The 27,431-nt window shown below is 40.8% G+C and overlaps 1 protein-coding gene across 2 annotated transcripts in view; it reads right to left on the reverse strand.

Moving 5' to 3' along the window:
* The window catches only part of LOC141437518 (cationic amino acid transporter 2), a 29,833-nt gene extending 2,627 nt beyond the window's left edge, over positions 1-27,206 (reverse strand). The window contains exons 1-13 of one of the 2 annotated variants that reach the window (XM_074100957.1): positions 26,907-27,206; positions 19,282-19,530; positions 14,652-14,780; positions 13,372-13,527; positions 11,532-11,636; positions 10,570-10,707; positions 7,194-7,342; positions 6,273-6,370; positions 5,404-5,543; positions 4,028-4,130; positions 3,077-3,225; positions 1,134-1,297; positions 351-459 (exon numbers count right to left, since the gene is read on the reverse strand). In XM_074100957.1, the coding sequence (XP_073957058.1) occupies positions 351-459; positions 1,134-1,297; positions 3,077-3,225; positions 4,028-4,130; positions 5,404-5,543; positions 6,273-6,370; positions 7,194-7,342; positions 10,570-10,707; positions 11,532-11,636; positions 13,372-13,527; positions 14,652-14,780; positions 19,282-19,530; positions 26,907-27,000 (1,783 nt within the window). In that variant the 5' untranslated portion in view covers positions 27,001-27,206. Of the gene's footprint in view, positions 1-350; positions 460-1,133; positions 1,298-3,076; positions 3,226-4,027; positions 4,131-5,403; positions 5,544-6,272; positions 6,371-7,193; positions 7,343-10,569; positions 10,708-11,531; positions 11,637-13,371; positions 13,528-14,651; positions 14,781-19,281; positions 19,531-20,199; positions 20,406-26,906 lie in introns of those variants that run through there. The other variant, XM_074100958.1, reaches the window with a different exon arrangement.
* Between the last annotated feature and the right edge of the window lie 225 nt (positions 27,207-27,431).

Genomic DNA, 27,431 nt, shown 5'->3' on the forward strand with positions numbered 1-27,431 from the left:
TCTATTGCAGGAAGTTCGAAACGACTTGTTGAATTTTATCACATAAAAAAAACTCATTCGTGAAGAGTTAGTACCGAGCGCTAAAGCCACGTTACGGAATCGAATCGGGGGCGAGTAGAGCGGGCGGCGCGGCACAGCCCTCGACCAGCGACCGGACTGCGCGGCGCGCGGCGTGGCACTGCGTAGTTTTGTCTTGCGAAGATTGGTTAGCGGCCGTGTAAATGACGCTTGGCTGTGTGCGTGCGTCGATTCGGGCGCTAGTATGAAGTCGAACTACTGCCTATTACTTGTATTGTAATGATGACGACGAAGATAATGATAATATCAAAGTTATCAAACGATTCACTGACCTGCGGCGATCCAGACGGCAAACCGTATCCACGTCATGTAATCCAGGTTCAGCATCAGATACACGTTGATGAGGATACTGAGGCCAGGCAGCCACGGGACCAGCGGGACCTGGGGCAAGGGGCGGATGTTAGCTAAGTGTGTGCCGGACTCGCGCGCTGAGGGTTCCGTACAAATTTAAATCACCAAAGAAAAGCTGCCATAGTGGCCTAGTGGTTTGACCTATGGCCTCCAAGCAGAGGATAGTGTACCTCTTAGTTTTTCGTAATTCAAGTCATCATCATCATCAGCCAGAAGACGTCCACTGCTGAACAAAGGCCGCCCCCTTAGAACTTTACAATGAACGACAACAAGTGCTAAATAACATTTGAAATTTTGTGCTTTACGGTAATGGAAATCAATCTAATGGTGTGTGTGAAGTTCCCAATCCGTACTGAATCCGGGTGGGAACTGCGGCCCAAGCCCTCTCATTCTAAGAGGAGGCCCGTGCCAGCAGTGGGGTAGGCCGAGATGGTGATGTTTTTTTTTCTATAATTTATTTTAGCACTTTGTCGGCATAATTTCTACATGCAAAATGACAGCTTTTTAGCATAGACAGACAGACAGATTGACGGACGAACGGACAGACAGACAGACATTGCGAAACTATAAGAGTTCCGTTTTTGCCGTTTTGTCTCCGGAACCCTAAAAAGATACTATACAAATATTCTTTATTATTGCACATCACAAATCAGTTCGAAAAAAATATGTATGGACGCAAACAATTCAGTGTAGAAAATGCTTACTGAGAAAGCCAGTTTCTTCTCCGACACGGGCTGCCGCGATATAGCGAACAGTGTAGCCACCACAAGTAGCGAGCCGCTACCGAACACAGCCAACGCTCCCGGCTGCGACCACAGCGCTGCGCCGTAGTGGTTCACGCTTGACATCATCACGAAACACCAGATGCCTGCAAACAAACGGAAGTATTAAATCATTATAGACGTCAATGAACTGAAACAATGAGGGCTATCGCGTATGAATTCGCCGCTAGAGGCGCTAGTGTAGCGTGAGGTCTCCGAAATGTCAAATCTCATAGTTTTTGTGTGAGCTACGCACGCGGGTTTATTTATAATTAGAATAATTTTGTGAATATTTTGCATTACCTGAAATTAATTATGGCACTTATGCGTTACAGGGCAATGAATGTCTGTGTTTTGAGACAGTTTTGTCTTTCGTAATCTTTTGTCCTCCCTTTTTTTCCTAACAAAACGGGACTACGCAACACTGTGGTTGCTCGATATTTTTATGGTACGGTTTTAAGGTGTATTAAATATGATTTTAATCTAAACTTTGTTTTCACGCCCGTAATAACAGACTTTGAAAGCCACACTTAAAACCTCACGCAACAGTGGCGCCATCTAGGAAGACAAAAAACGATAGCCCTTATTACTTTGCTAACCCGCGACCTTACGATAGCTAAGCTTATGCAAAATATGCGTGTTCATGCAGTTCCTCCACCGCCACACTGTAAGAACACACACAAATCACAAAAACCCAACTAACACCACCACCATATTACACCGACGCGTATCAACCAGAGCTCATCTTCAGAGCAACACAACAGTTCACCGTGCTACCAGATGTTAGATCAACTTTGATCCGAATTCATTTTTTTTTTTGTTATCAAACTTCCTCTAATCAAAGGTTGATTTTTCACGATCTGGAAGTCACATTAACAATACCAAAGAAAAACACCTTGAGATACATAATCAATCATCATCTATGTAACTTCCAGTGGAACATACTTAAAATGAGTTTCAAACTTCTTTTAACGATTTCTCAAAAGTGTAATACTTAGCATACACATGCTAAGGTTTAAGGTTTTTTTTTTAAAGTATGTGACTTAGGGTTGATTATTTTTGTATCAGGGTGGATCGACTATTTCTTGTTGTTGTTTTGTCCCATCAGCGAGGGGACAAAAGTAGTATAGTTTAATAGAAAAAACCGGCCAAGACCGTGTTTGACACGCCCGAAATAGGGTTCCGTAGCCATTACAAAAAAAAAGTAATATTTTTCTAAGGATTTCGTATTTTATCCGGAATCTTCCAAGTTTAGGTATATTTTATACCTTAGGCTGCTATTTAAGGGCAAAACTACTAATAATTCTGAAGCAAACTTATCCGTTATAGTTTTCCACCCACCGGTTTAGATTTTAGAGGGGGGAACGCTCGATTTTAATGAAAATTTGCACTTTAAATTTGAATATTTCGCAAAAAAAATAACCCCTAACGGTTTTAAAAGATCTATCCAACGATAACCCACACTATAGGGTTGGCCGAGAAAAAAAAATCACCCCCACTTTACGTCTATGAGAGGTACCCTAAAAAAATTTTTTTTTTTAATTTTTTTATTGTACCATTTTGTCGGCATAGTTTACATATATATCTGTGACAAATTATAGCTTTCTAGCATTGATAGTCCCTCAGCAAAGCCGCGGACGGACGGACAGACAGACAGACAGACAGAATGACAGACATGACGAAACTATAAGGGTTGAAAAACGCAGACTTAGGATCTATGCGTAGCTCAATACCTGCCATAAGGACCCTTTTGGCATAGATTTCCACAAATAGTCAATTTACGTGGACGACTTTTCATTTGTACTGAATAAGTTCTCTTTATGGTGTAGACAAGGAATAATCCAAATGCAAAATTCCTGCGGGACGAGTAATAAATGTAAGCTTACCGTACAAGGTGACGAGTGCGGTGACGGTGGCAGCGCTGAGCCGGGTGGGCGCGGGCGCACGGTCCGCGTTCACGAGCTGGCGCAGCACCGCTCGGACTGACAGGTTCAAAGGGTCCGCCGCTTTGTGGGCCGATTGGGTGCGCTCGTACCTACAACATTAATAGTATTTTTATTATACCAATCATCATCATCATCATCCCAGCTTACATTTAACCTCTTGAGAACCGGCGTCAAATGTTTAATGCAAGAATTTAAAACTTAATGACAATCAAGAAAAGTTGACATTTGATTGGACATTATATGCAAAATTTTGTACGCGGGGACTTAGGAGGATATTGAGTATTTCTCAAAAAGCTGTTCCGTCATGAAATTGACAAGAAATCAGTTTGTCATGTAATTATGAACACTAAGGACGAGACCATAAAACATAAACTGCACAAAACATCCAAAATTACTTGACGTCAGGAAAACGTCGCGAAATGTTGTGAGGAAAAAATCGTAATTTTGTATCTAAATACGTCGAAACTTTCTATTGGATCCAACAACAAGGATTATCTGACTTTTTATCACCTTTACCACAAGGTTTTGTATATATTTAAACACAATATTACTTGTTTTTTGTGTTAAAATAGCGTCAGGAAATATATATATTTTTTAATAAGTGGACAACTGAAGATGGACTACTTTTTCAGAAATATTCATAGCTGGGGCTGGGCATAGGCCTCCCCTCAAATCATACTAATATTATAAATGCGAAAGTTCAAGTCTGTTTGTTTGTTTGTTCAAACTCAAATTCACCTTAACGTTTGTTTGTTTGTTACTTCATCACGTCTAAACCGCTGAACCGATTTAGATGAAATTCGGTATACATATAGTGGCACGGGCCGCGTGTGCCCTTATGGTAAAGACGGTATCGAGAGGTCAATCGCTGGTTAGTTAAAAAGGAGTTACCTCAGCAGCAGCACGCATGACGCGACCATGGAGTACGCCAGCAGCGTCCCGATCGACATCATGTGGATCAGCTGCTCCAGCTCGAAGATCATCGCCAGGGTGCCTGCATCACGACACCTCCAGGATTACGGAACACCACCGAATACTCTAGTCGTTTACCATCATTAGTAATCAAATCACTTTTTTTTTATTCGACTGGATGGCAAACGAGCAAGTGGGTCTCCTGATGGTAAGAGATCACCATCGCCCATAAACATCTACAACACCAGGGGTATTGCAGATGCGTTGCCAACCTAGAGGCCCAAGATGGGATACCTCTAGTGCCAGTAATTTCACCGGCTGTCTTACTCTCCACGCCGAAACACAACAGTGCAAGCACTGCTGCTTCATGGCAGGATTAAATTAATTTAAAGCGGTAATAGATACTACTGAAGCACGACCCCGCGCCACGTCGTCCGACGCATGTTTCTATCAGATCTGCACCTGACCATACTGACTATGGGACTGATTGGTACCTACTGACACGCGTTGGAGGGCGTGTGCAAGCGTGTCGTGGTGTCGGGTTTTAAGTGGTGTGTTACCTACCCTGTTTTGTTTTGTTAATAATTTATATAAACGCGTCTTTTGTTTGGTTTCGTGTTATTTGTTTTCATTATTGTTATTATTTTATTTGGTTTTGAATTTTTATTTTTGATATCTAAATTTTATTAATTTTTGTTTGTTCTTTTTTGGTTTATTTTTAGTGAATTTTTGTCGGCCTCCATGAATTCGCCAAGCAGCGGAAGATCAGCGTGGCCTCTACAGCCAACACTATGCTGAGCTGAGACCGCTTCGCGAGTTCGCAAATACCTACTTACCACGTAGGTACTTAATACTTGTTTTTTTTTTGGTGTTTTATGTAATTTGCGAAGTGCGAATAAAATATTTCTATTTCTAAATGCAACGGATAGTTGTTTGGCCAGATACCGGATATCCGGCGGGACAGTTGGCCAAGTTTTACGTCCAATATAACCACCGCCACCCAGGTTTTTTTCTTCTTGTGCAGGGGACGGTATCTGTGAGGGCGTGTCCAAGTCAAAAATCTGGTAGCATGGTGAACGGTTGTGTTGCTCTGAGGATGAGCTCTGGTTGAGTTTGAAACGCGTCAGTCCAGTGTGGTGATGGGTGATAGACAGGTTAGTGTGATTTCTTTATTATTTATTTATTCACAAAATTACAAAAGACTTTAATTTATGAGACACCATGGAACCTTTTTAAAGGAAAAGTCATTACAATTCCTCGTTACATGCGATGTTACTATGACGTTTACTGTGAATTGGTTCCATGAATTGAATTCCTTGACCGTACATATGTATGTCTATATTTTGCCACATTACCTGTGAAGAGTCCAGCGACGATGGTGCCAACCAGCGGTGTCTGGAAGCGCTCGCTGACGCGGCCCATGCAGCGGTACAGGAGACCGTCGTTCGACATCGCGTAGATGATACGGGGGAGGGGGAACACGGCGCCCAGCAGACTAGGGGGGGGATAAATAACATAAATATCATCAGAATGAATGAATATCATGGAATGATATTCCCCCTCCCATCCTCGGAGTGACTAGCAGGTACACCTTTGGGCGAAAGCTTAAAGGATATTTGTTGGCATTTCAAAAATCTTAATTCCTCTTCTTTCCAGGACAATTTCACAAAACTGCTTTTTTGTTTCGTTTCCTTTAATTTAATTTTTCTTTTTAGCCCGCGTTACGTATACTTGGCAAGTAAGTGCATAATAATAATAGTTGTAAAATTAATTATATCTACGTACCTAATACATTTATTTTTATGTTTTTAAAGTCACACAATAAGTTTTATAGTTTACAAATTATCTATTTATTTATGTAGTCTTATGTAGTTAATGGTGTGTAGTATGTCTTTATAACCGTCCGAGGGTTGCCGACGGTGCTGGCTGAAAATCAACGCTGGGGTGTTTTTAACCCCCGACGCAAAAAGAGGGGTGTTATTAACGCTTCAGCATTATGCTGAGCCAGTGTCCGATTCACAACCGCAATGACACATACCTTTGTGTCGTTTTTTTTGTACCTAATAATATTGTTGTCTTGTGTTGTGAATGTATTTTCTTTCTTTCTTTCTATCAGTACAGAAGGGTATATAGAGATTTTCCAAGTAAGATTATTGCTTCAAGTAAAAAAGCTGATGATAAGGAAGTTTTAAATAGAAACAAAACTGCTTCCAACTGGCAATACCTGGAGCACAGAGCGCAGATGGCTCCCACACTGACAGCGTACTTGGCCCAGGGCCACCCCAGCTGGTCGTACACGAACGGGAACGGCGCCTTCTCATCCTGTAAAGCATCAGTCATTAATAGTAGGTACATTACGTCTTGGTTAGAAAGACTTCAAAACTGTAGGGATATACAATATGCAGCAATGTCGTTACGAGCAGGCCACCACCCCCGACCATCTGGGGGTGAATACATTTGTCGCCGGGGATCCTGTCCCGAACATAAGTGTCGTCACGAGCATAAGTGTCGTCGTGATGCTGTTTAAATCATCTGTAAAAGACGTCAAGGCCTATGATGATGAATGTCATTTATGGCCTGAAATGACTTAAATGTGTTAAAACTAAGCTTAACTATGCCAAAATTAAGGTAAGATCTAAAGCGAAACTAAAGCTAAGTGAAAGCTAAACTGAACTAATACTGAGCTAAAACTAAACTAAAACATAACATCATCATCATCACGTCAGCCGAAAGACGTCCACTGCTGGACATAGGCCTCCCCCAAGGCTCTCCACTCAGACCGAGCGTGTGCTTTCCGCATCCACCGCGATCCCGCGATCTTAACCAGGTCGTCGCTCCATCTTGTTGGAGGCCTACCGACAGCTCGTCTCCCGGTCCGCGGACGCCATTCGAGAACCTTCTGACCCCATCGGCCATCAGTCCTGCGAGCAATGTGCCCCGCCCACTGCCTCTTCAGTTTCGCAATTCTTCGGGCTATGTCGGTAACCTTAGTTCTACTGCGGATATCATCATTTATGATTCTATCCCGCAGAGAAATCCCGAGCATAGCCCTCTCCATAACAAAAACATAACTAAATTAAACCAAACTAAAACTAAACTAAACTGTATTTAAACTAAATCAAAACTAAACCAAAGGTTACCGTACCTGCATATAATAGGGCATCATGAGTGTAAGCACCGAGGATACACCGCAGTAAGCCAGGAACACAACCAGCAGCGAGGCCACCACGGCAAACGGTATGGTCTTCTGCGGCCGCCGCGCCTCCTCGCCCGCCGTCGCCACGCAGTCGAAACCTTGACATGGTCATTTAAACTCATGATCGGATATAGTTCGGAAACTCCACAGGTCAAGGTTTAACCAAGGTGTCCAATACATACTTAGGGGCTGTTTCACCATCCATTGATTAGTGTTAACTGACGGTTAAATGTGATGCCGTCTCTATTTGTTTTGTTCGAATAGACGGAGATGGCATCACATTTAACCACCAGTTAACACTAATCAATGGATGGTGAAACAGCCCCTTAATATTATAAATGTGAAAGTGTGTTTGTATGTTTTTCCGTCTTTCACGTGAGGGAAAGGGAAAGCTTGGTTTTTTGGAATCTTTTTTTTTGTATTTTTTATTTCAATTCCAAATTTTTACTTTTACGGTCATCCCGTAAAACCGAAATTGAAAATACAAACTGAAATATAGATGCACAGAAAAAACAGAAAAATAAGACCATCACTGGGAATCGAACCCAGGTCCTCGGTAATCCGTACCGCGTGCTATACCGCTACACCACTGATGGTCAACGGTACCGACACGAATTTCCCTATGCACCTCATATCTCAGCTTGTGTTTCTTACTTAGTCACTTAAGCAGCGACGCTAGCGACATCTATGCCGTAAGCCCTCAAACTTTTTCGGCATTCCTTTGGAACTAACCGCTCACCCGGACAAGAGATATCGTTTCTAAGCAATCAAATTAAGATTGAAAAGAAAGAAAGAAAGAAAGAAAGAAACATTTATTCGTGACAAACATAAGAACAATGGATAAAAAAAAATAGAATAAAGAAAAAAATAGTTTTATGTATGCCACGAAATGGTCCCAAATCAATTGGTCAATTGGTTTTTTGGAATCTTTTTTTTTTGTATTTTTTACTTCAATTCTAAATTTTTACTTTTACGGTCATCCCGTAAAACCGAAATTGAAAATACAAACTGAAATATAGATGCACAGAAAAAACAGAAAAATAAGACCATCACTGGGACCCAGTGTAAGTGACTAAGTAAGAAACACAAGCTGAGATATGAGGTGCATAGGGAAATTCGAGTCGGTACCGTTGACCATCAGTGGTGTAGCGGTATAGCACGCGGTACGGATTACCGAGGACCTGGGTTCGATTCCCAGTGATGGTCTTATTTTTCTGTTTTTTCTGTGCATCTATATTTCAGTTTGTATTTTCAATTTCGAAAGGGAAAGAGTTTGGTCCACGATGATCCCCAGATTTCAGACGGTAGACGAGAAGGAATAATTGTACCATCAAATTACCAGTTTAGAACCACCAAGTCAGACAGACATCCGAGAGATAAAATATGGACTGCCAATAACGACTGCTTGCTTTTTCTTTGTTATCTTGAGACCGAAGCTCGCAGCCCAGTCGCGAACGGTATTCAGGTCAGTGTTAATGTGTTCAATTAGTTGATAAAGATCGTCGAGGCTATTATAGCAGCAAAATAAATATGCAAATCGTCAGCATAAAGGTGGTAAGAAGAATTTTCTCAAAAATGTCCGTAAAAGTTGACATCATTATTTACATATCAGTAGGTGAAGTGCATAGTTTATGGTCAGCGAAAAATTAAAAAGTTAAAAAGATTACAGGCGCGCTAGCTCGACAATAATAAATTAGCGCGCCTGCAAACAGTCACAACTTTTTTTTTAAGTTAAAAAGGCCATAGAAATGTTGGCACAAGTCGTATACCTACAGCCAAGTCTAATGGGCAGTATCAGATATTTTGTTGGAACTTCGGACTTTTTAATTGGGTCTGAAACAGCTTGTGGTTTATTCGGTGGAAAAATACACCTGCAGTTTATTTGTAATGAAAAAAGGCGGGAAAGCATAAGAAAAATAATTAAAATAATAAAATAAAATGTTATGATATATTTTGAGAAAAAGTTTAGTCTATTTCAGAATTATTTATCATTTTTGAGAAAAGCTTTATATTAGTCTCGGCTGGAATAGCAATTGCTGGCTTCGTATTAGTTAAACGGACTCGCAAGCTCGTCCGTTTAATACTCATACTCAGCCAGCAATTGGCTACTTCCAGGCCACGACAATAATCTACTATTAAAGAAGATGTAATACTCGTACTACACGATGTACACGAGATTCTACACGATGGCCCTGAAATAAATCCTGAAATATTTACAGTTTTAGAGTTGCGAAATGAAAACTTACGAAATTCATCAGGTTGCCAAACGTTAGTTACGAAATGAACGGATACCCTTAGGCCAAGCGCGCACTACGATTTTAATATTTGCGACACGATTTTAGAATGAATCGATGATTTCTTCATTCTGAACATGGATTTCGTATCAGTCGCTTGTCTTGCCTTGCTCCTTCGGAGTAGAAAAAATAAAAAATATTGGATTTTAAATAAGTGCAAATGGAAATTAAAGTTATAATTTGTAAACTGCATTTGATTCCGAAGTAACCTATCCCAATAAATCTTACCTTTCTTTTTCTTGTTATTGTTGGTGAGTTCGTCCCACTTTGGTATAACTTTTTGACAAACCTCCTCCCACAAAGGTGATCTTCCTTCTATTTCCATGATTAAATGGTCAACATCTAGCGTCTCGTCTTGTGACTCCATTGGAGAAGTAGGTTCCGACATGTAGACGCTTGGAGAGCGAAATGCCGAATGAGCGCCGGCGCGAGGTCAGGGTCGCGATTTTACTATCGCAGTGCGCGCGGGGCCATACAGCTCCGTATGCTGCAATTCACTTTTGCGACAATCGCGTCGCGAGCAGTCGCGGCAATTTGTGACAAGAGCTTGTCCAGAAAGGGCGAATTCGCCGCGATTCTCTCGCGCGTATTACGTCCACAAGGTGCGTACCAACGCGCGAGCATTTGGGCACTCGATACGTGCACTCGCTCTAGAGTTCGCGCGTTAACTGGACGCAACAAAGCGTCCCTAGTATCTCGACTCACGCGCAATACGCGCGAGTCGAGAGTCTGGCGTAGTGCACGCGATTTACGCGCGTATTTTGAATTCGCGCGATGCTTGTGGACGCGATGTATTGAAGTCTAGTACCTCGACAACGCGCGTATGAATTCGCGCGATACGATTCGCGCGTATTGCGCCCCTTCTGGACAAGGTCAAAACACAATTTTAAAATCGCTGCGATTTTTTATCGCATATGCGCGCACTGACTTATAAACACATACGTTACATTTTTGCGACAAAATTACCGCACGACAAACAATCGCAGTGCGCGCCTGGCCTTATGGACAGTCGCAATGCGGTCTTTCCTCACCAATGAACCCGTAGAAGCAGACGGCTGCCCCCTTGATGATGCCAGCGAGCCCGTACGGCGCGAAGCCCCCGCTGCCAAAGTCCTTGCTGGCCGACTTGGGGACCTCCGACGCTGGTATACGCCAGTTCTTGGAGTCCGCTGTGAGATAGGGATAAAAGAATACTGTGAAGATATCGCCTCCAGCCTCGTCCCACTGCTGGCCACAGGCCTCTGACAGAGAGAGAGGACTTGGGTTTGAATCGCTCGCATAATCCCATTAATATTATAAGTGCGAAAGTTTGTACGGATGGAAAGCTTGATGCTGGATGAGGGAATCGCGTTTTGACAGCTCGTAAGTGTTCATCATGGTAGTCAAGCGAAAATCGTCCACTGTTATAGAAAGTTCATTTTACCGCACTAGTGCGATTTTACACTTTTTAATCCTCCATTTTAAAAGTTTACAAGCAGAGTTTTAAATGACAAAAATAAAAAATATCGACTTGCACGTAGAAAAATTTATAAATATACAAAACTAAGTTAATGAATTTGCAAAATTGATTGGAATTATTATAAACTGTAATTTAATTACCTCAGATTTTAATGCACCTTTCGCAAATCGCAAAATCGCAGTGGCTGAACGCGTCGAATCGAACCTTTGCCTGATAATTTTAGTTAACCTAATTAAAAACAAAACTTACGCATTACGGACGCGCCATTTTTGTAAAACTTTGCGTTGTTTTGTTTTTATTTTTCAATTTTGTGTTATTAATTGCCTATTTTCTCACAAATGTATTGAAAAACGTCGTATGATATATACACGGGTTGGCAAGGTTTTACAAACTCGTGACGATGAAAACCCTCGCCTTGCGGCTCGGGTTTATCAACTCATTTGTAATACCTTACTTACCAACCTCGTATCACAAATAACTATTTCACTAAGAACATTACCCAATTTATTGTTGGTAAAGAACTATAATGTTCACCTTTGAAGCATCCAGAGATGATGACAAACAACACCACACACAAGTTGACTCCGGTGCAGAAGTTGTTGAACTTCGTAGACTCCTTCACGCCAAAAGCGAGACCCACTGAAAACGAAAAAGATGTGTGTGTATGTATGTGTGTCTGGGCTTAATCATTAAATTTGACATGGTTGTTTTGAACGTCAATGAAAAACACGATTTAATTTTCGGGAATTCTCACTGGAATTTTTGTTCGTTACATCTTTACGCTAATCGACATATCTGGGATAATACGAGTATATACGTTATACTTCTCTCTTTTATCTCAATATTCCCACGGGATCAAGATAAACTCGCGAAATGTCAACAAATGTAATTACCACGGGAATTTTGTAAAATCCCAGAATTTCAATTCAACCGCTGCATCTAATAATTTAAAATCCTATAAAACTGAGCTGTTAAACCGAGTTTAGACTTGCGAGAAAAATCGTGCAAGTTGCATTACATTGCGGCGCTCGATTGACCACTACAAACTCGTTGGCTTTACGGCCTCGCAATGTAATGCAAGATTCGATTTGTAGCATTCGAACATGGCGGATGTAGACAATATCTAATTTTGCTATTTCTGTTTCTTTGGCTAGTTGAAGTATAATTTTGATAGTGTTTTATGCGGCGATTTACCTTAACAGTGAACAGTGGTCACAAAATTCTATATTGCTCTCGTGTCTGACATTTTTTAATGCGCAAGTTGTCTCCGCGTGGTTTCTGGAATATTGCTATCAAGTTGCAAAAACTACAATCACCGTACAACGTCCCTCTCAAAGACAGTATACTTTGACACTGGCGAAATTGTCCTATTAATTAGGATAGAAAAACCATATTTTTAAAGAGAAGAAGAAGAATGTAATGCAACTTGTACGATCTCTCTTGCTAGTCTAAAGCCAGCTTTAGAGTCTAGAGGTCATTACACTCTCAGTTTGAGTATACAACGTTCTTGTAGTAGAGTTCAAATCAATGAAACAATCAAACTCTATTAAACACGCAAACGCGTTCGCTGTTACGTTATACTATAACACCGATTTAAATAAAGCTAATGAATGATCCATTCCACGTCTGGGCACAACCCACTTCTCGGAATGAGAGGGCTTGAACCATAGTTCCCACGCGGTCCCAGTGCAGTTTGGGAACTTCGCACATACCATTAAATTGCTTTGCAAGTTTGTGAGTTAGCTCACGTTGTTTTCCTTTACCGCGACCTTATGATAGCTAAGTTTATGCAAAATATGCGTGTTCATGCAGTTCCTCCACCTCCACACTGTAAGAACACACACAAATCTATCACCACCACCACACTACACCGACGCGTTTCGAACTCAACCAGAGCTCAACTTCAGAGCAACATAACCGTACACCATGCTACCAGATGTTAGTCTAACAAACCACAACAACCGTTTTATATTTTGCACAAACTTAGCTATCATAAGGTCGCGCGTGAGCAAAGATTTTTTTTTAGTTCCCGTGATAAATTTATTTTTTTTTTTTTCATCATCATCATTCCAGCCTATATAAGTCCCACTGCTGGGCATAGGCCTTCTCTCAGAATGAGAGAGCTTGAGCCCTAGTTCCCACGCGGGCCCAGCGCGGATTGTGAACTTCGCACACGCCATCGAATTGCTTCGCAGGTTTGTGCAGGTTTCCTCACGATGCTTTCCTTTACCGTAAAGCTCGTGGTAAATTTCAAATGTAATTTCGCACATGAATTTGGAAAAACTCAGTTGCGAGAGCTGGGTTTTTGAACCCACGATCCTATGCTTCAGAGGCGATAGGTCAAACCACTAGGCCACCACGGCTTTTTACTAACCTGAAAACAGCATGATGACCGAGAAAGCGAACAGATCCGGGTACCGAGCCAAGTGCGGCGAGTCCAGAGGCATTATTGCCTCCAGGTTGGTGGATATGGCCTTGTCCAGCAACGAATCCAGGTACTCGCTCAGAGCTTTAACCACTGAGGCAGCACCTGGCGAAAGAAAGAAAAAAATATCATAATATATCAGCTGTAGAACGTCCACTGCTGGACATAGGCCTCATATTTATTTGACTGACTAAAGAATAAAATCGAAAATACAAACTGAGACATGCACAGAAAAACCAGAAAAAGAGACCAGCACTGGGAATCGAACCCAGGTCCTCAGCAATCCGTGCTGCGTGCTTTAACCCCTACACCACTGCTGGACAGGAATCTAGACACTAATTTTTCCAATGCATACATATCTCAGGTTGCTTATTTCTACTATGCTACTTAAGCAGCAGCACTAGCGACATCTATGTTTCGTCGACAGACGTCACACTCTTTCGGAACTAACCGCTCACCCAGACAAGAGATGTCGCAACTAAGCAACCATACAATACACTACATTTAATACATTTGCAATAGGCAAAGGAGTTTAAATAAAAAATACAAAAATACTCCAAAAAACCAATCATAAAGAATAAAATACAAGTGTACAGATAATCTAACTAACAGACTAACCCCTTGTTTCGCAATCCATTGATTAAATTTATCCGTCAATTAAAATTTCAATCAATGGGTGGTGAGACAGTCCTTAATAAAGTATTTATTTTACCAGGAAACTAACTAATTATTTGCAGACAGAGTCGCGGGCAAGAACTAGTTTCGCACATAAATTAAAGTACCTGGGCGACCGAGCTGCTAAAACTCGATAACCAGCGTTTTCCCAAAGATAAGGCCAAGCTAGATCGATCTTTCATCCCCGAAAAACCCCTACAAACCATCATCGAAATCGTTCGAGCCGTTTTCAAGATCCCCAATATACAAAGGATTGCTCGTTTAAAGGTATTAGACACAGATATGGATAGATGTATCTATATCTGTGGCATTAGATCTAATAATGTTGTAGGTGTCCATGGGCGCCCGCATGCTCGTTTGCCAGCTATTTGATATAAAAAAGATTCTACCTGGAAACTGCCTAATTATTTGCAGACAGTGTCACGGGCAATAACTAGTTTCGGATATAAATTCCCAAAAACTCACAGATGCGACGGCGGGCCCGAACCCATGACCCTTCATGTGGGAGGCCATCGGTCAAGCCATACGGCTCCCACGACCTTTTCCCTGCTTACCAATAATATACTCCAGAATGAGATTCCATCCGATAATGAAGGCTATGAATTCGCCGACGCACACGTAACTGTAGACGTAGGCCGAACCGGCCTTCGGCACGCGAGCGCCGAATTCGGCGTAGCATAACCCTGAAAAAAAAAAGTTGGTGCAATGAGGGCTATCGTTTTTTGTCTCACTAGATGGCGCACTGTAGCGTGAGGTTTTTAAGTATGGCTTTCAAAGTCTGTTATTACGAGCGTGAAAACAAAGTATAGATTAAAATTATATTTAATACACCTTAAAACCGTACCATAAAAATATCGAGCATGCCACAGTGTTGCATAGTCCCCGTTTTGTTCGGAAAAAAGGCAGGACAAAGGTTTTCGAGAGACAGAACTGTCTCAAAACACAGACATTCATTGCCCCGGATCGCATATTTGCCATAATTAATTTCAGATATTGCAAAATATTTACAAAGTTATTCTAATTATAAATAAACCCGCGTAGCTCACCCAAAAACTATGAGATTTGACATTTCGGAGACCTCACGCTACACTAGCGCCTCTAGCGGCGAATTCATTCGCGATAGCCCTCATTAAAGCACGCTTCAAGGAACAATGAGAAACCGGGCTCAGTTCACAGCCCCAAGTATTTATTTTTAGCTTTTAACCCCCGACGCAAAAAAGAGGGGTGTTATAAGCTTGACCGCTATGTGTGTCTGTGTGTGTGTCTGTCTGTGGCACCGTAGTTCTTAAACGGGTAGACCGATTTGAATGCGGTTTTTTTAATTGAAAGCAGGTTTTCTAGCGATGGTTCTTAGACATGTTTTATCAAAATCGTTACAGCCGTTTTTGAGACATTGAACTTTGAAGTGATAAAGTTGGGGGTTTTTAGAGTTCTGCGTCGAATGCTGACAAAAGGATCTATATTAATGTCGCTATACAATAGTAAACGAATGACGAATACGTCCGTCTGTCCTTCGCAAAACTGTATCTCAAAAACTGTTCACTAATTTGCGCTTCCGATCAATAGACTTGTATAATACAGGGTGATCAATACAAATGGATCAATATCAGTAGGGAGATGTCAGAAACTATGAGAGATAGCGAAATCTGTTCTTAGAAACCATGGCTTCGATTTTAGATTTTATAAAAATGGCATTCAAATTTTTTGATTTAACTCTAGGTACATAACCGGGAATCGAACCTGGTCAAAATCTCTCCCCGATGCGATCTACTTTAGTACTCCACTCCACACTCCACTTTGACCAGGAGTGCAACTGAGAGATAAGACCACACAAAGAATACTGATAATTATTTACGACCGGATGGCCAAGTGGCTGAAGAACCTGGCTACGAAGCTTGAGGTCCCGGGTTCGATTCCCGGCCGGGGCAGACTTATGTATGAATAATACGAATGTTTGTTCTCGGATCTTACATGTTTAATTTTTTTTATTCATTCGACTGGATGGCAAACGAGCATGTGGGTCTCCTGATGGTAAGAGATCACCACCGCCCATAAACATCTGCAATACCAGGGGTATTGCAGATGCGTTGCCAACCTAGAGGCCTAAGATGGGATACCTCAAGTGCCAGTAATTGCACCGGCTGTCTTACTCTCCACGCCGAAACACAACAGTGCAAGCACTGCTGCTTCACGGCAGGATTAGCGAGCAAGATGGTGGTAGCAATCCGGGAGGACCTTGCACAAGGTCCTACCACCTGCAAAATTTAATATGTATTTTAGTATTGTATTTATCTATATAAGTATGTTTATCCGTTGCCTAGTGTCCATAGTACAAGCTTTGCTTAGTTTGGGACTAGGTCAATTGGTGTCAAGTGTCCCATGATATTATTATTTACTACACAAAAGGACAAGTACTCGTATACCGTACTACAGATATTATACTCGTTTTCCATCGAGAAAAGTCGGATCTTAAGGAATACCGCACCCGAAGTCATCATCATCATCATCAGCCGGAAGACGTCCACTGCTGGACAAAGGCCTCCCCCTTAGAACGCCACAATGAACAACAACTCGCCACCTGCAACCACCGGTTTCCCGCAACTCTCACGATGTCATCAGTCCACCTGGTGGGAGGCCTGCCAACGCTTCGCCTTCCGGCACCCGAAGTGTCAATCAATTATTGTATTAAATGAGTGACATTTTCATATCCATTAATATGAAACTCACAGATATAGATTACACTAGATTACGCAAATGCATCTACTTCGCGTGTCCGAACCCCTACCAAACGTCGTGGTTGGCCCCATACAAAGACTGGCCGCAAACTGAATAATCATGACTAGTGACTGACTCGAGCCTCGCGGTGCGGGCGGGCGACGCATTTGAATAGATTTTGCGCGGAAATCTGGGAATTCACATCGCTAATTCGCTCTTGAGACGTCACAGAAGATATAAAAAAGTGACACGGTTGGTTTTCATACTGGTTGGTGTTTGCGTTATCTAGTGTAATCTATATCTGTGATGAAACTATATTATTTAGTCTCAAAAGTCAAAATGAAAATGTACGACTGTGCTACTGAAACTAATTGATATTGATTGTGATAGGATAGCTTTTTCTTACTCAACGTGACACAAAATATACGTGCAAAAAATTATAAAGTGTCCGAGTTAAAAAATACAATATGAAACTAGAAATCAATCAAACGCATAAACATCGTTAGCAACACACACCATCGTCAACGTAGCTACGTTAAATTTTTTGCATAGTTTCATTTTTAACGCGCAAAATAAAAAATCTTGATAAAACTGTGGATTGCAAACTGCAACTACAGCCGCGCGTAGATCGATTTTACTAAACATCTTTAAATTAAAGCATTTATTAAAGCATCGAACTGAATACATTTAAACAAAAGTAATAGTACATTGTGTCTTAAGGGCGGTAAATAAGGAATTACGAACGAGAGTCTATTAGAATAGAATTTAATGAGTCGATGTTCGTAATTCTAGTACCGCCCGTGCGACATACAATGTTTTTCATCACATTTGCGAGTAAAATTGTATATTTGTAAGAAAAAACTAATATTTCAAAAAAAATGGCGATACCGCTGATGATGGCGTGCGTGTGCAGCGCGCGCACGGAGCAGCAGCACACCATTCAGTAACAAACTCATTTACCGACCTTGGGCTTCATGGCATGAAAATTAGTACAGGCAATGACTCATTTACCAACCACGGGTTTCATGACAAGCACATTAAGGTCGAGGGTTTTATTTGGGGGGTTGCAACCAAGGTAGCCTGCATGTTACGACACTGTTTAGGTACGAGCAAGTGTGATGAAAAACTAATTTACTGTATCCGTACGAGCTCACCGAGGATTTCGTACAATTTTTTCTGTATATATCTATGAATATCCTGTGAGCAAAGCCCCTCTCATAAGCAAAATATACGCAGTGTGCCCCCACACTTTTAGATGGTTGCTGACGTCTGTCTATATATAAAAAAAATAAGATTTTCAAACTTCATATCGTGCCGTCCTTTCACGATAGTATTTAATAGGATTGTGTAAGGGACGATACAATACGAACTTCGAATTTAGGAGTTGCCCTAAAGTTTCGGTAGATTTTGTGCCGCAACTAGTCGAATCCGAAACCAAATGTTCCATCACTAAATAAAACTACTCAACATTAGCCGCAGTAATAAAAACTAATACAAAACAACCACACAATAATAGCGAAAGTCAGCTGCGATAAAAACTGAACCGAACAGCCACGTTCTAGCACAGACGAGATAGAAAATGGATTGCTGGAAACGAACTTTTCTAGACCACAATTTCTGTTGACAGCTCTGATTGGAAATTATGCAATTACGAAGCACCGCAAACTGTTAGCACAGCTGTTTTCAAAGCCGATACCCGATACCCGTTTACAAACAAGAAGCGATGAATATACGTGAGAAGTTTTTTTTTCGAGAAGTAGGTTATTTAGTCATCATTTTGATCTGGCTTTATTTTTTAATAGTTTTACCTACGTCTCTGCTCGCGTGGAGCATTTGCGGAAACTTCGAGCTTTAACTGAATTCATCAAGGCCTCCAAAGCACCAATTGAAATAAGAGTGGCCATAGAGTATCATTATGGTGGTGACACCAAATGTCACCAAATAACCTAACTAACAAAAAGTTGGAAAACCCCCGACTTTGTCACTTCAAAGTTCAACATCTCAAAAACGCCTGAACCGATTTTGATGAAACATGTCTAAGAACCATTGCTAGAAAACCTGTTTTCGAGTAAAAAAACCCGCATTCAAATCGGTCCACCCTTTTAAGATCTACGGCGCCAGACAGACACACATAGCGGTTAAACTTATAACACCCCTATTTTTGCGTCGGAGGTTAAAAAGGGTCTTCACTCAACACTGGCAGCGTTCGCCCTGGGGTAGAGCAAGAGGAGTGATCGCTCCAGGCGCCAGATGCCAAGAGGCGCCATTTCCCAGTGTCATAAAGTTAAGATGGCCGTTTTGAAGCGCGTAATGGCGGTGTAGACAATCACGCTCTACCTTGATCAAGGGCAAGAGCAGGCGCTGACCACTGGTTTTCTGCAGAGCCCCAATTTGATGTAGGTGGCAGTTCCACTAGCACGTACGTAGAATAGAATCAGGTTGAAAAGGCTTCAGAAGCATGATACTTACCAGCAAAAACACTAGCCACGGCAGCGAGCAGAAACGACAGTATCACAGCCGGCCCCGCGTAGTTCTTGGCCACGTCTCCAGCCAGCACGTAGACTCCGACCCCGAGGGTGCTCCCGACCCCCAAGGCTGTCAGGTCCAAAGCCGTCAGGACCCTGGCGAGCCTGGCCGCACCTTCCTCCGCTGCCTTCCTCCGGGATAAGACCCCGTAGGCGAGGCGAAACGCCCGGTCTGCCCCGGCTTTGATGCCGCCTGTTGGAACAGTAGATTAAAAGTCAGATAAATTAAATAGACCTGTTTTTATCTAGAAAATCCTGGCATATATAAGGCTTTTGTTAACGCGCCGTCGACGCACGTTTGTCTCAAAAAAAAGGCGATACGCCGCGACTCATACGGCTGCTCTGAAAAAAGAAAAACGCAGTGTGTAAAAGACTTTAGGGTTGCAGTTGTGGTCGTTTATATGTCTAGTACCTGGGCGACCGAGCTCCGCTCGGGCTAAAACTCGGTACCGAGCATTTTCCCAATGATAAGACCGATCTAGATCGATTTTTTATCCCCGAAATATATATATTATATATAATTGCTTGTTTAATTAAAGGTATTAGATAGGGCGTTCATAGCATGAGGTGTGACGTCAGAAATCTCCCCAAGTAGGTACTCAGGCGTTAGAACTCCTTTCTATGGGTTGGAAAGAACAACCCCTGGGCCTGCCTGGGGTACCCTGGGCAACAACGGCTCGTGTGAGTAAGTAGAGAAGACGCATGCAGACGGTGGCCTGTCGCACTGCCGCGGCCCGCGAGTATCCACTTCGCAGCCTATGAGAATCACAAAGTAATACTGTCGAAGAAGTAACCATCTTGTACAAGCAATCACTGTGCCCCGAAATAAAACATTTCTATAAAGCACAAACACATCACTTACTAATCAAACCCATCGCCCGAACGACCACGCAGCCACAATTGGTCTCGCAGACTGTTGCAATGCTGCTAGTTTATTAAATCAACGGCTTTTCATTAGGTACTTTTGAACATTGGCTTCTTTGATTGCCACTTTAGGTCAAACTTTACGTATTTTTTTAAGAAATTTTGCCACAATATTCTTCAAAGTCAAAGTCAAAATATCTTTATTCAATTTAGGCTATAACAAGCACTTATGAATGTCAAAAAAAATCTACCACCGGTTCGGAAAAACCTCTTTTGAGAAGAATCCGGCAAGAAACTCAACGAGGTATATTTTTTTTAAACAGATTTACAATATTATTAAATGATATGTATACATCACAAGTATTTAACACAACTTTATTTTTAACACAGTAGGTTCTCTTTTTGAAGGGATCGCTAATGCGGATCGGAATTATTTCCAAATATCCCTGTCCATGATATAATCATTAACTTTATAATACGCCTTAGATAGTCTTCTTGACAATAGATCTGAATTTTCTTCTCTTATGACGAATTGCTTTTAACTTTGCACTGATTTTTTTCTAAACTAGCTGCTGGCCCCGGCTTTTCACGCACGGGGGTATAGGTAAGGTACTGCCATGAGAGTTGAAGTGAATGATTGATAACACACACAGCTACACCATGTCGTGTAATGACAGCAGGATTTGACATTTACTCATTCATTCAATCATTCTCCTTTTGTGCAATCAGTTCTTTTTGTAGCTGTGTGTGTAATCATTCACTTCAACTCTCGTGGCACTACCTATACCTACGAATAAAAATAACGAGACAAGTTTTCCTCAAAACTCCACGTATTCTTTATATTTTTGAAGAACTCTACTGTCTGCGTCTGTCTGATGCACTCAATTTTTAACCCTCATTTTTCACTTTCCCGTAAAAAAATCATCATCATTTCCTTTCACTCATACTTTGTCCCGGCAGTTACAAAAGAAGAAAAAAAAAGCGGCCAAGTGCGAGTCGGACTCGCGCACCGAGGGTTCCGTATAAATATTTTTATTATACGATGTAACTAAAAATTTACGGTTTTTTGCAATTTTTCCTTTATCTGTGCTATAAGACGTTGCTTCGTACCAAATTTCAAGATTCTGAGTTCACGGAAAGTACCCTGTAGGTTTTGATTCCCTTGCGAGTTTCGAAAATTTGCGGAAATTTGCGGCATAAACGGCTGTATCTTTTGATTGCGTTGGCTTAGAAGTTTGATTTTTTCACAGCTCCAAGGGACAGTAGACCTGAGTATTTGATATAAATTTCAGCTTGATACCTCCACGCATTCCTAAGAAAAAGGGTCTCGACAGATGGACGGACGGACGGACAACAAAGTGATCCTATAAGGGTTCCGTTTTTTCCTTTCGAGGTACGGAACCCTAAAAAACTAGTGAAATACGTGCAGGAAAGAGACATTGGATAAATTAATTATGATTTCTTTTCAGATTAATTTTGCACCGTGAAAACAAGGCTAACGAAACAGACGTAACTGACAAGTAATAAAATTTTAGTATTAGACTAAAATAGACAAACCTCAAATATCACTTCTGAGTATCGCTGACGCTACTAGTTCTTACTAGAACTAGTTTTATGAGTAGACATTTATTCGACACCGATTTCATCAGCAAACGATAGGTACTTACTTATCTAAGTTATACTAGGTTCTGATTGGTTTTTTGGAGTCTTTTCGTATTTTTTATTTCAACTCCAAATTTTGTTACTTTTACGGGTATCCATATCGAAAACGTCTCTCGACGAAACATAGATGTCGCTAGTGCTGCTACTTAAGTAGCATAGTAGAAATAAGCAACCTGAGATATGTATGCATTGGAAAAAATCGTGTCTAGATTCCTGTCCAGCAGTGGTGTAGGGGTTATAGCACGCAGCACGGATTGCTGAGGACCTGGGTGCGATTCCCAGCGCTGGTCTCTTTTTCTGGTTTTTCAGTGCATCCATGTCTCAGTTAGTATTTTCAATATACTAGGTTCGATGATTGGTGCTCTTCCACTGTGCGGTTTAAACGTTCCTTTCTACTTCGCACGTGTAAAATATGGAATGGACTAGCTGCTGGGGTTTTTCCATCTAGCTATGATTTGGGTACCTTCAAAAGGCGAATGTATCGCCTATTGCAAGGTCGGCAACGCACCCGCAGTCCTAATAATGCTGCAGGTGTCCATGGGCGGCGGTGATCACTTGCCATTAGGTGACCCGCCTGCTCGTTTGCCAGCAGTTTAATAATAATCATCATCATCCCAGCCTATATACGTTCCACTGCTGGGCACAGGCCTCCTCTCAGAACAAGAGGGCTTGAGCCATAGTTCCCACGCGGGCCCAGTGCGGATTGGGAACTTCACACACACCATTGAATTGCTTCGGAGGTTTGTCCAGGTTTCCTCACGATGTTTTCCTTCACCGCAAAGCTCGTGGTAAATTTCAAATGTAATTCCGCACATGAATTTCGAAAAACTCAGAGGTGCGAGCCAGGGTTTGATTGAACCCACAACCCTCAGCTTGAGAGGCGATAGGTCAAACCACTATGCCACCACGGCTTCTTTGCCACCACGGCTTTTTATATATCTTATATTCTTATATATATCTTTGGCCAATTTCCAGTTTTTTTAAATGTGCTTTTGTTAGTGCCCAAGTTTGACAGCCATAGGTGATTATTGGTAGTATACATACATTAAAAAGTTTACGTTTAATCTTTATGCTGGTTTTCTTGTTTTTGATGATTTCTTTGAATGACCAGTAAGTTTTCCATGCATTACCTAACCTTCTATCAATTTCTTTGCCTGTCAAATCTTGGGTAGAGATAATTTGCCCTAAGTACAGGTATTCTGATTCAAATTTTATTATACTTTTGTTAACTTCAATTGCTGCCTGTGAGTCGCTGTTTGTCATTGCTTTAGTTTTTTGGATGTTCATTGTGAGGCCAACCTCTCTACTTGCTTTCTTCCAACATTTTTTGTAGGTCTGATGCCGAGGTGGTGAATATCACTAGGAGCTGAACTAAGCCATAAATTAATTAATTTTTAAGAAATATATGACATGCATTCAAACCTGTTTTGTTTTGATTTTTTACGTATCAAATACTAGCTTTTGCACTAGACTCCTCCTTTGAAAAACTTGTTTATCGCTATCCCCTGAGAACTTTGCAATTTTCTGAGATAAAAACTATCCCGTGTTCGTCCCAGGGTCTCAAATTATGTTCATACCACAATTTTATATAAATTAGTTAAGCAGTTTAAGGGTGAAGAGGTAACTAACAGCCAGACATGCTTTCACATATCATTGTTGCTACTGCAATAGCGCGTAACTAGCATTTTCCATAAAGTACAATTTTGACTGTCATCTGACAGTACAATGTTTGTACTGTTTGACAGTGAAAATTATACCTTATGGTATAGTACAGTCACGTCTAAAAATATGTATACAAAAACAAGGTTGCATAAATATGTAGTCATACATTGTATCAAAAATATTTATCTATTACTGACACCAAAAAATTGTATTCATTAAACTTTTTCAGTATTATGTAATCACAAAATGCTTCAGAAAGTTGCATACTTAAATAAATTCCATTTAAATGTATCCACCTCGTAGGCAAAAATAAGTATACATGAATGGGTTCCATATACATATAACCACACCAATTTGGCAAATATTTGTATACGCCGTTTGATTCATAAATATGTAAACACGATTTGATATTTTGATTCATTTTGAAGAATTACTGTTTTGTTAAGATTACATGTCTGTCTCTTTCGTAACCTGCATGCGGGCAGGGACATACATACTACGAATCCATACTCCATTAAAATAATATTATATACTGGTGACCCGTTCCGGCACAACACGGTTACGGTATACATAGACACCGTGAATCACACTATTTATTTGTGAAAACCGCATCAAAATCCGTTGCGTAGTTTGAAAGATCTAAGCGTACAGACAAAAAAAGCGACTTTGTTTTATACTATGGAGTGATGAATTGAAAGTAACTCTGTCTGTTCCGGTATCACGTCGAAACCGACTGGTTTCGACTGTCAAGGGGCTGAACATAGGGTACTTAGTTTTTATCTCCAAAAGCAACCCTTAAGGGGAGAAAATGGGGGATGAACTGACTGGAGTGAGCTGGATGAAATTTGGTATGGATATATTTAATTTTTTATACACCATCAAGATCACCAAATACTTGGAAACGTCCAGAGTGGTCATTAATATCGACTAAGCCAAAGCGATCAAGTTGTTCGGGTCATCCACTGAGGACAGATCCACTGAAGCATCTATAATTTGCAATCTTTAATCATTGTAATTTTAATTATAGATCTCTCACTCATCGTACGAAACACAGTAGCAGGACTAGCCAGCTCCTGCTTCACGTCGATATTCTGTGAGAGTGTGGTACTACCCCGGTCGAGCCCGCCCATTCGTACTGCAAACCAAGAACTGGCTACAGTGCGGCTCTACCACTAACAATTAACAATATAATTAAAATAAAAACAAAAAAAATGCTTAGTGCACCTTTCTGAGAATGACCCTAAACTGAAATACTCAATATTTACAAGTCAATTCAATCTAAGGACTGTCAAGTGCGTCATAGAATAATCGTGAGATAGACGTATGCAGTGACAAGTCCGCACTGTTTTCGTGAATTGTCAAATCAGTTAAATATACAACTTACGATTCTATGCCAGTCAGACAAGGTTTGTTGTTGCAGTCTGGATACATATTTATGAATCAAACGCGTATACAAATATTTGCCAAATTGGTGTGGTTATATGTATATGGAACCCATTCATGTATACTTATTTTTGCCTACGAGGTGGATACATTTAAATGGAATTTATTTAAGTATGCAACTTTCTGAAGCATTTTGTGATTACATAATACTGAAACAGTTTAATGAATACAATTTTTTGGTGTCAGTAATAGATACATATTTATGATGAAAATGTGTGGCTACATATTTTTCAAATTTTTTTGTGTATACATACTTTTAGACGTGACTGTACATTGTGTCTTAAGGGCGGTAAATAAGGAATTACGAACGAGAGTCTATTAGATGAGTCTATTTAATGAGTCGATGTTCGTAATTCTAGTACCGCCCGTGCGACATACAATGTTTTTCATCACATTTGCGAGTAAAATTTTATATTTCTAAAAGAAAAAATATAATTGTTCCAAATATTGGCGATACCTTAGGCTGCGCTCTTGGCAGCGCCGCCCTCCCCCGCCCCCTCCCTCAGCATGTGCCTGAGCCGCGTGTGCATGTGGTCCTGCTGCTACGCCATGCGCAGCGCCATCAGTACAGGGACGGACTCATTTACCGACCACGGGCTTCATGACTCATGACAACAAAATTTGTACGCGCAACGACTCATTTACCGACCACGGGTTTCATGACAAGTACATTACGGTCGAGGGTTTTATTTGGGGGGTTGCAATCAAGGTAGCCTGCATGTTTTGACACTGTTTACTAGCAAGTGTGATGAAAAAGCTATTTACGCGGTATTGCAGTATCAACAACGATAATTGTAGTAAGGATTGGTCAAAATTTACTTGTAGAGCTGGAAACCATTTTATTTATAAAGTTAATGATTATATCATGGACAGGGATATTTGGAAATAATTCCGATCCGCATTAGCAATCCCTTCAAATAGCGAACCTACTGTGTTAAAAATACAGTTGTGTTAAATACTGGTGATGTATACATATCATTTAATAATATTGTAAATCTGTTTTAAAAAAAATATATACCTCGTTGAGTTTCTTGCCGGATTCTTCTCAACAGAGGTTTTTCCGAACCGGTGGTAGATTTTTTTTGACATTCATAAGTGCTTGTTATAGCCTAAATTGAATAAAGATATTTTGACTTTGACTTTGACTTTGACATTATTATAACATATCACAGTATGAAAAAACCAGCTAAAATTCACTTTGACTTCACAATCCCACAATCGTCTGGTCAGTTGGACTAAAGCAAAAGGGACTACATAGGTTAGGTTAGGTTAGAGTGTTAGGGGCTGTTACACCATCCATTGATTAGTGTTAACTGGTGGTTGGGTGTGACGGCATCACATTTAACCGTTGGTTAACTCTAATCAATGGATGGTGAAACAGCCCCTTAAAGTTATATATGAGACCCCCTTTGCTTTAGGCGGACTATCAGGTCCTAAGGTCTTTTTCATTCTAATGAACTGGATATAATTATCCAGTGAATGTTATACTAAACGAGTTTATATAAAGTGAGCATCTATATTATGAATATAGTATAATAAGTTCTTATGTCTCGTATTACTTACCCATTGCAGAAACCAGATGGTGTTTAACACACAATAATCACAATTATTTCCACCACTTCATTCCATCAAACAGTACAGGATACAGATAGAAAGAGACTGTGTAGCCGATAGCGAGGGCCCGCGAGTTAGACAATGTGGCATCTTAAAAGGTTGGAATTTTCGAGGATGAGACACTATTGTTTGCACATCTTACAAGTTCAGTTGAAATGTTACCAAAGGAAAATAAATTGTACAGCTATACAAAGCGCCGCCGGCTTCATTTACATGTTGGCATGACAGAATAGCAAGCTTTAATGACAAAAACCTTGAAAAATTCATCACATAGGACCGCATTAGTCTAAGTGATTTTGTGAATAAAATGTGTGAAAAACTTACCATTTTCATACGCCTGCTTCACCCCATAGTTCTGCTCTGCTCTTGGCTGCATATTCTCGTGGCCAACAAGCCCATTTCCTTCGGGAAAAGTCATTTTTGTAACTGACACCGACGCACCTAACCTAATTTAGTAATACTTAGAGAAAACACGCGCGGCATAAATAATTTCTATATATATTTAAAAAAATACGGTGTCGTGTAGGCGTTTGTGTTGTTAAAAATGATAGACACTACGTATTTCATTTATTATATGCATTTCTACGACACAGCAGCGAGCAACTGCCTGCGGTAAAGAATTTGACTTTGACATTGACACTACTAGTGCTAGTGATGTACCTAATGTCGGAAGCTTCGAAAATTCAATATCGATATTTTGTTCAGTTCAGTCAGACACGGCCGTTACGTGCATGGTTTTAAAACTCTAGTTTCGTAAAATAAAAATAAAATGAGGTTTAATTTATAAGTACAAAGTATAATTTATTTCCTGCCTGTTCTTCAGTGCATCACATGGCTTCTCATTTATGT

The sequence above is a fragment of the Choristoneura fumiferana genome, chromosome 17 (assembly GCF_025370935.1).
Source record: "Choristoneura fumiferana chromosome 17, NRCan_CFum_1, whole genome shotgun sequence".
In the NCBI taxonomy this organism is placed as follows: Eukaryota; Metazoa; Arthropoda; class Insecta; order Lepidoptera; family Tortricidae; genus Choristoneura; species Choristoneura fumiferana.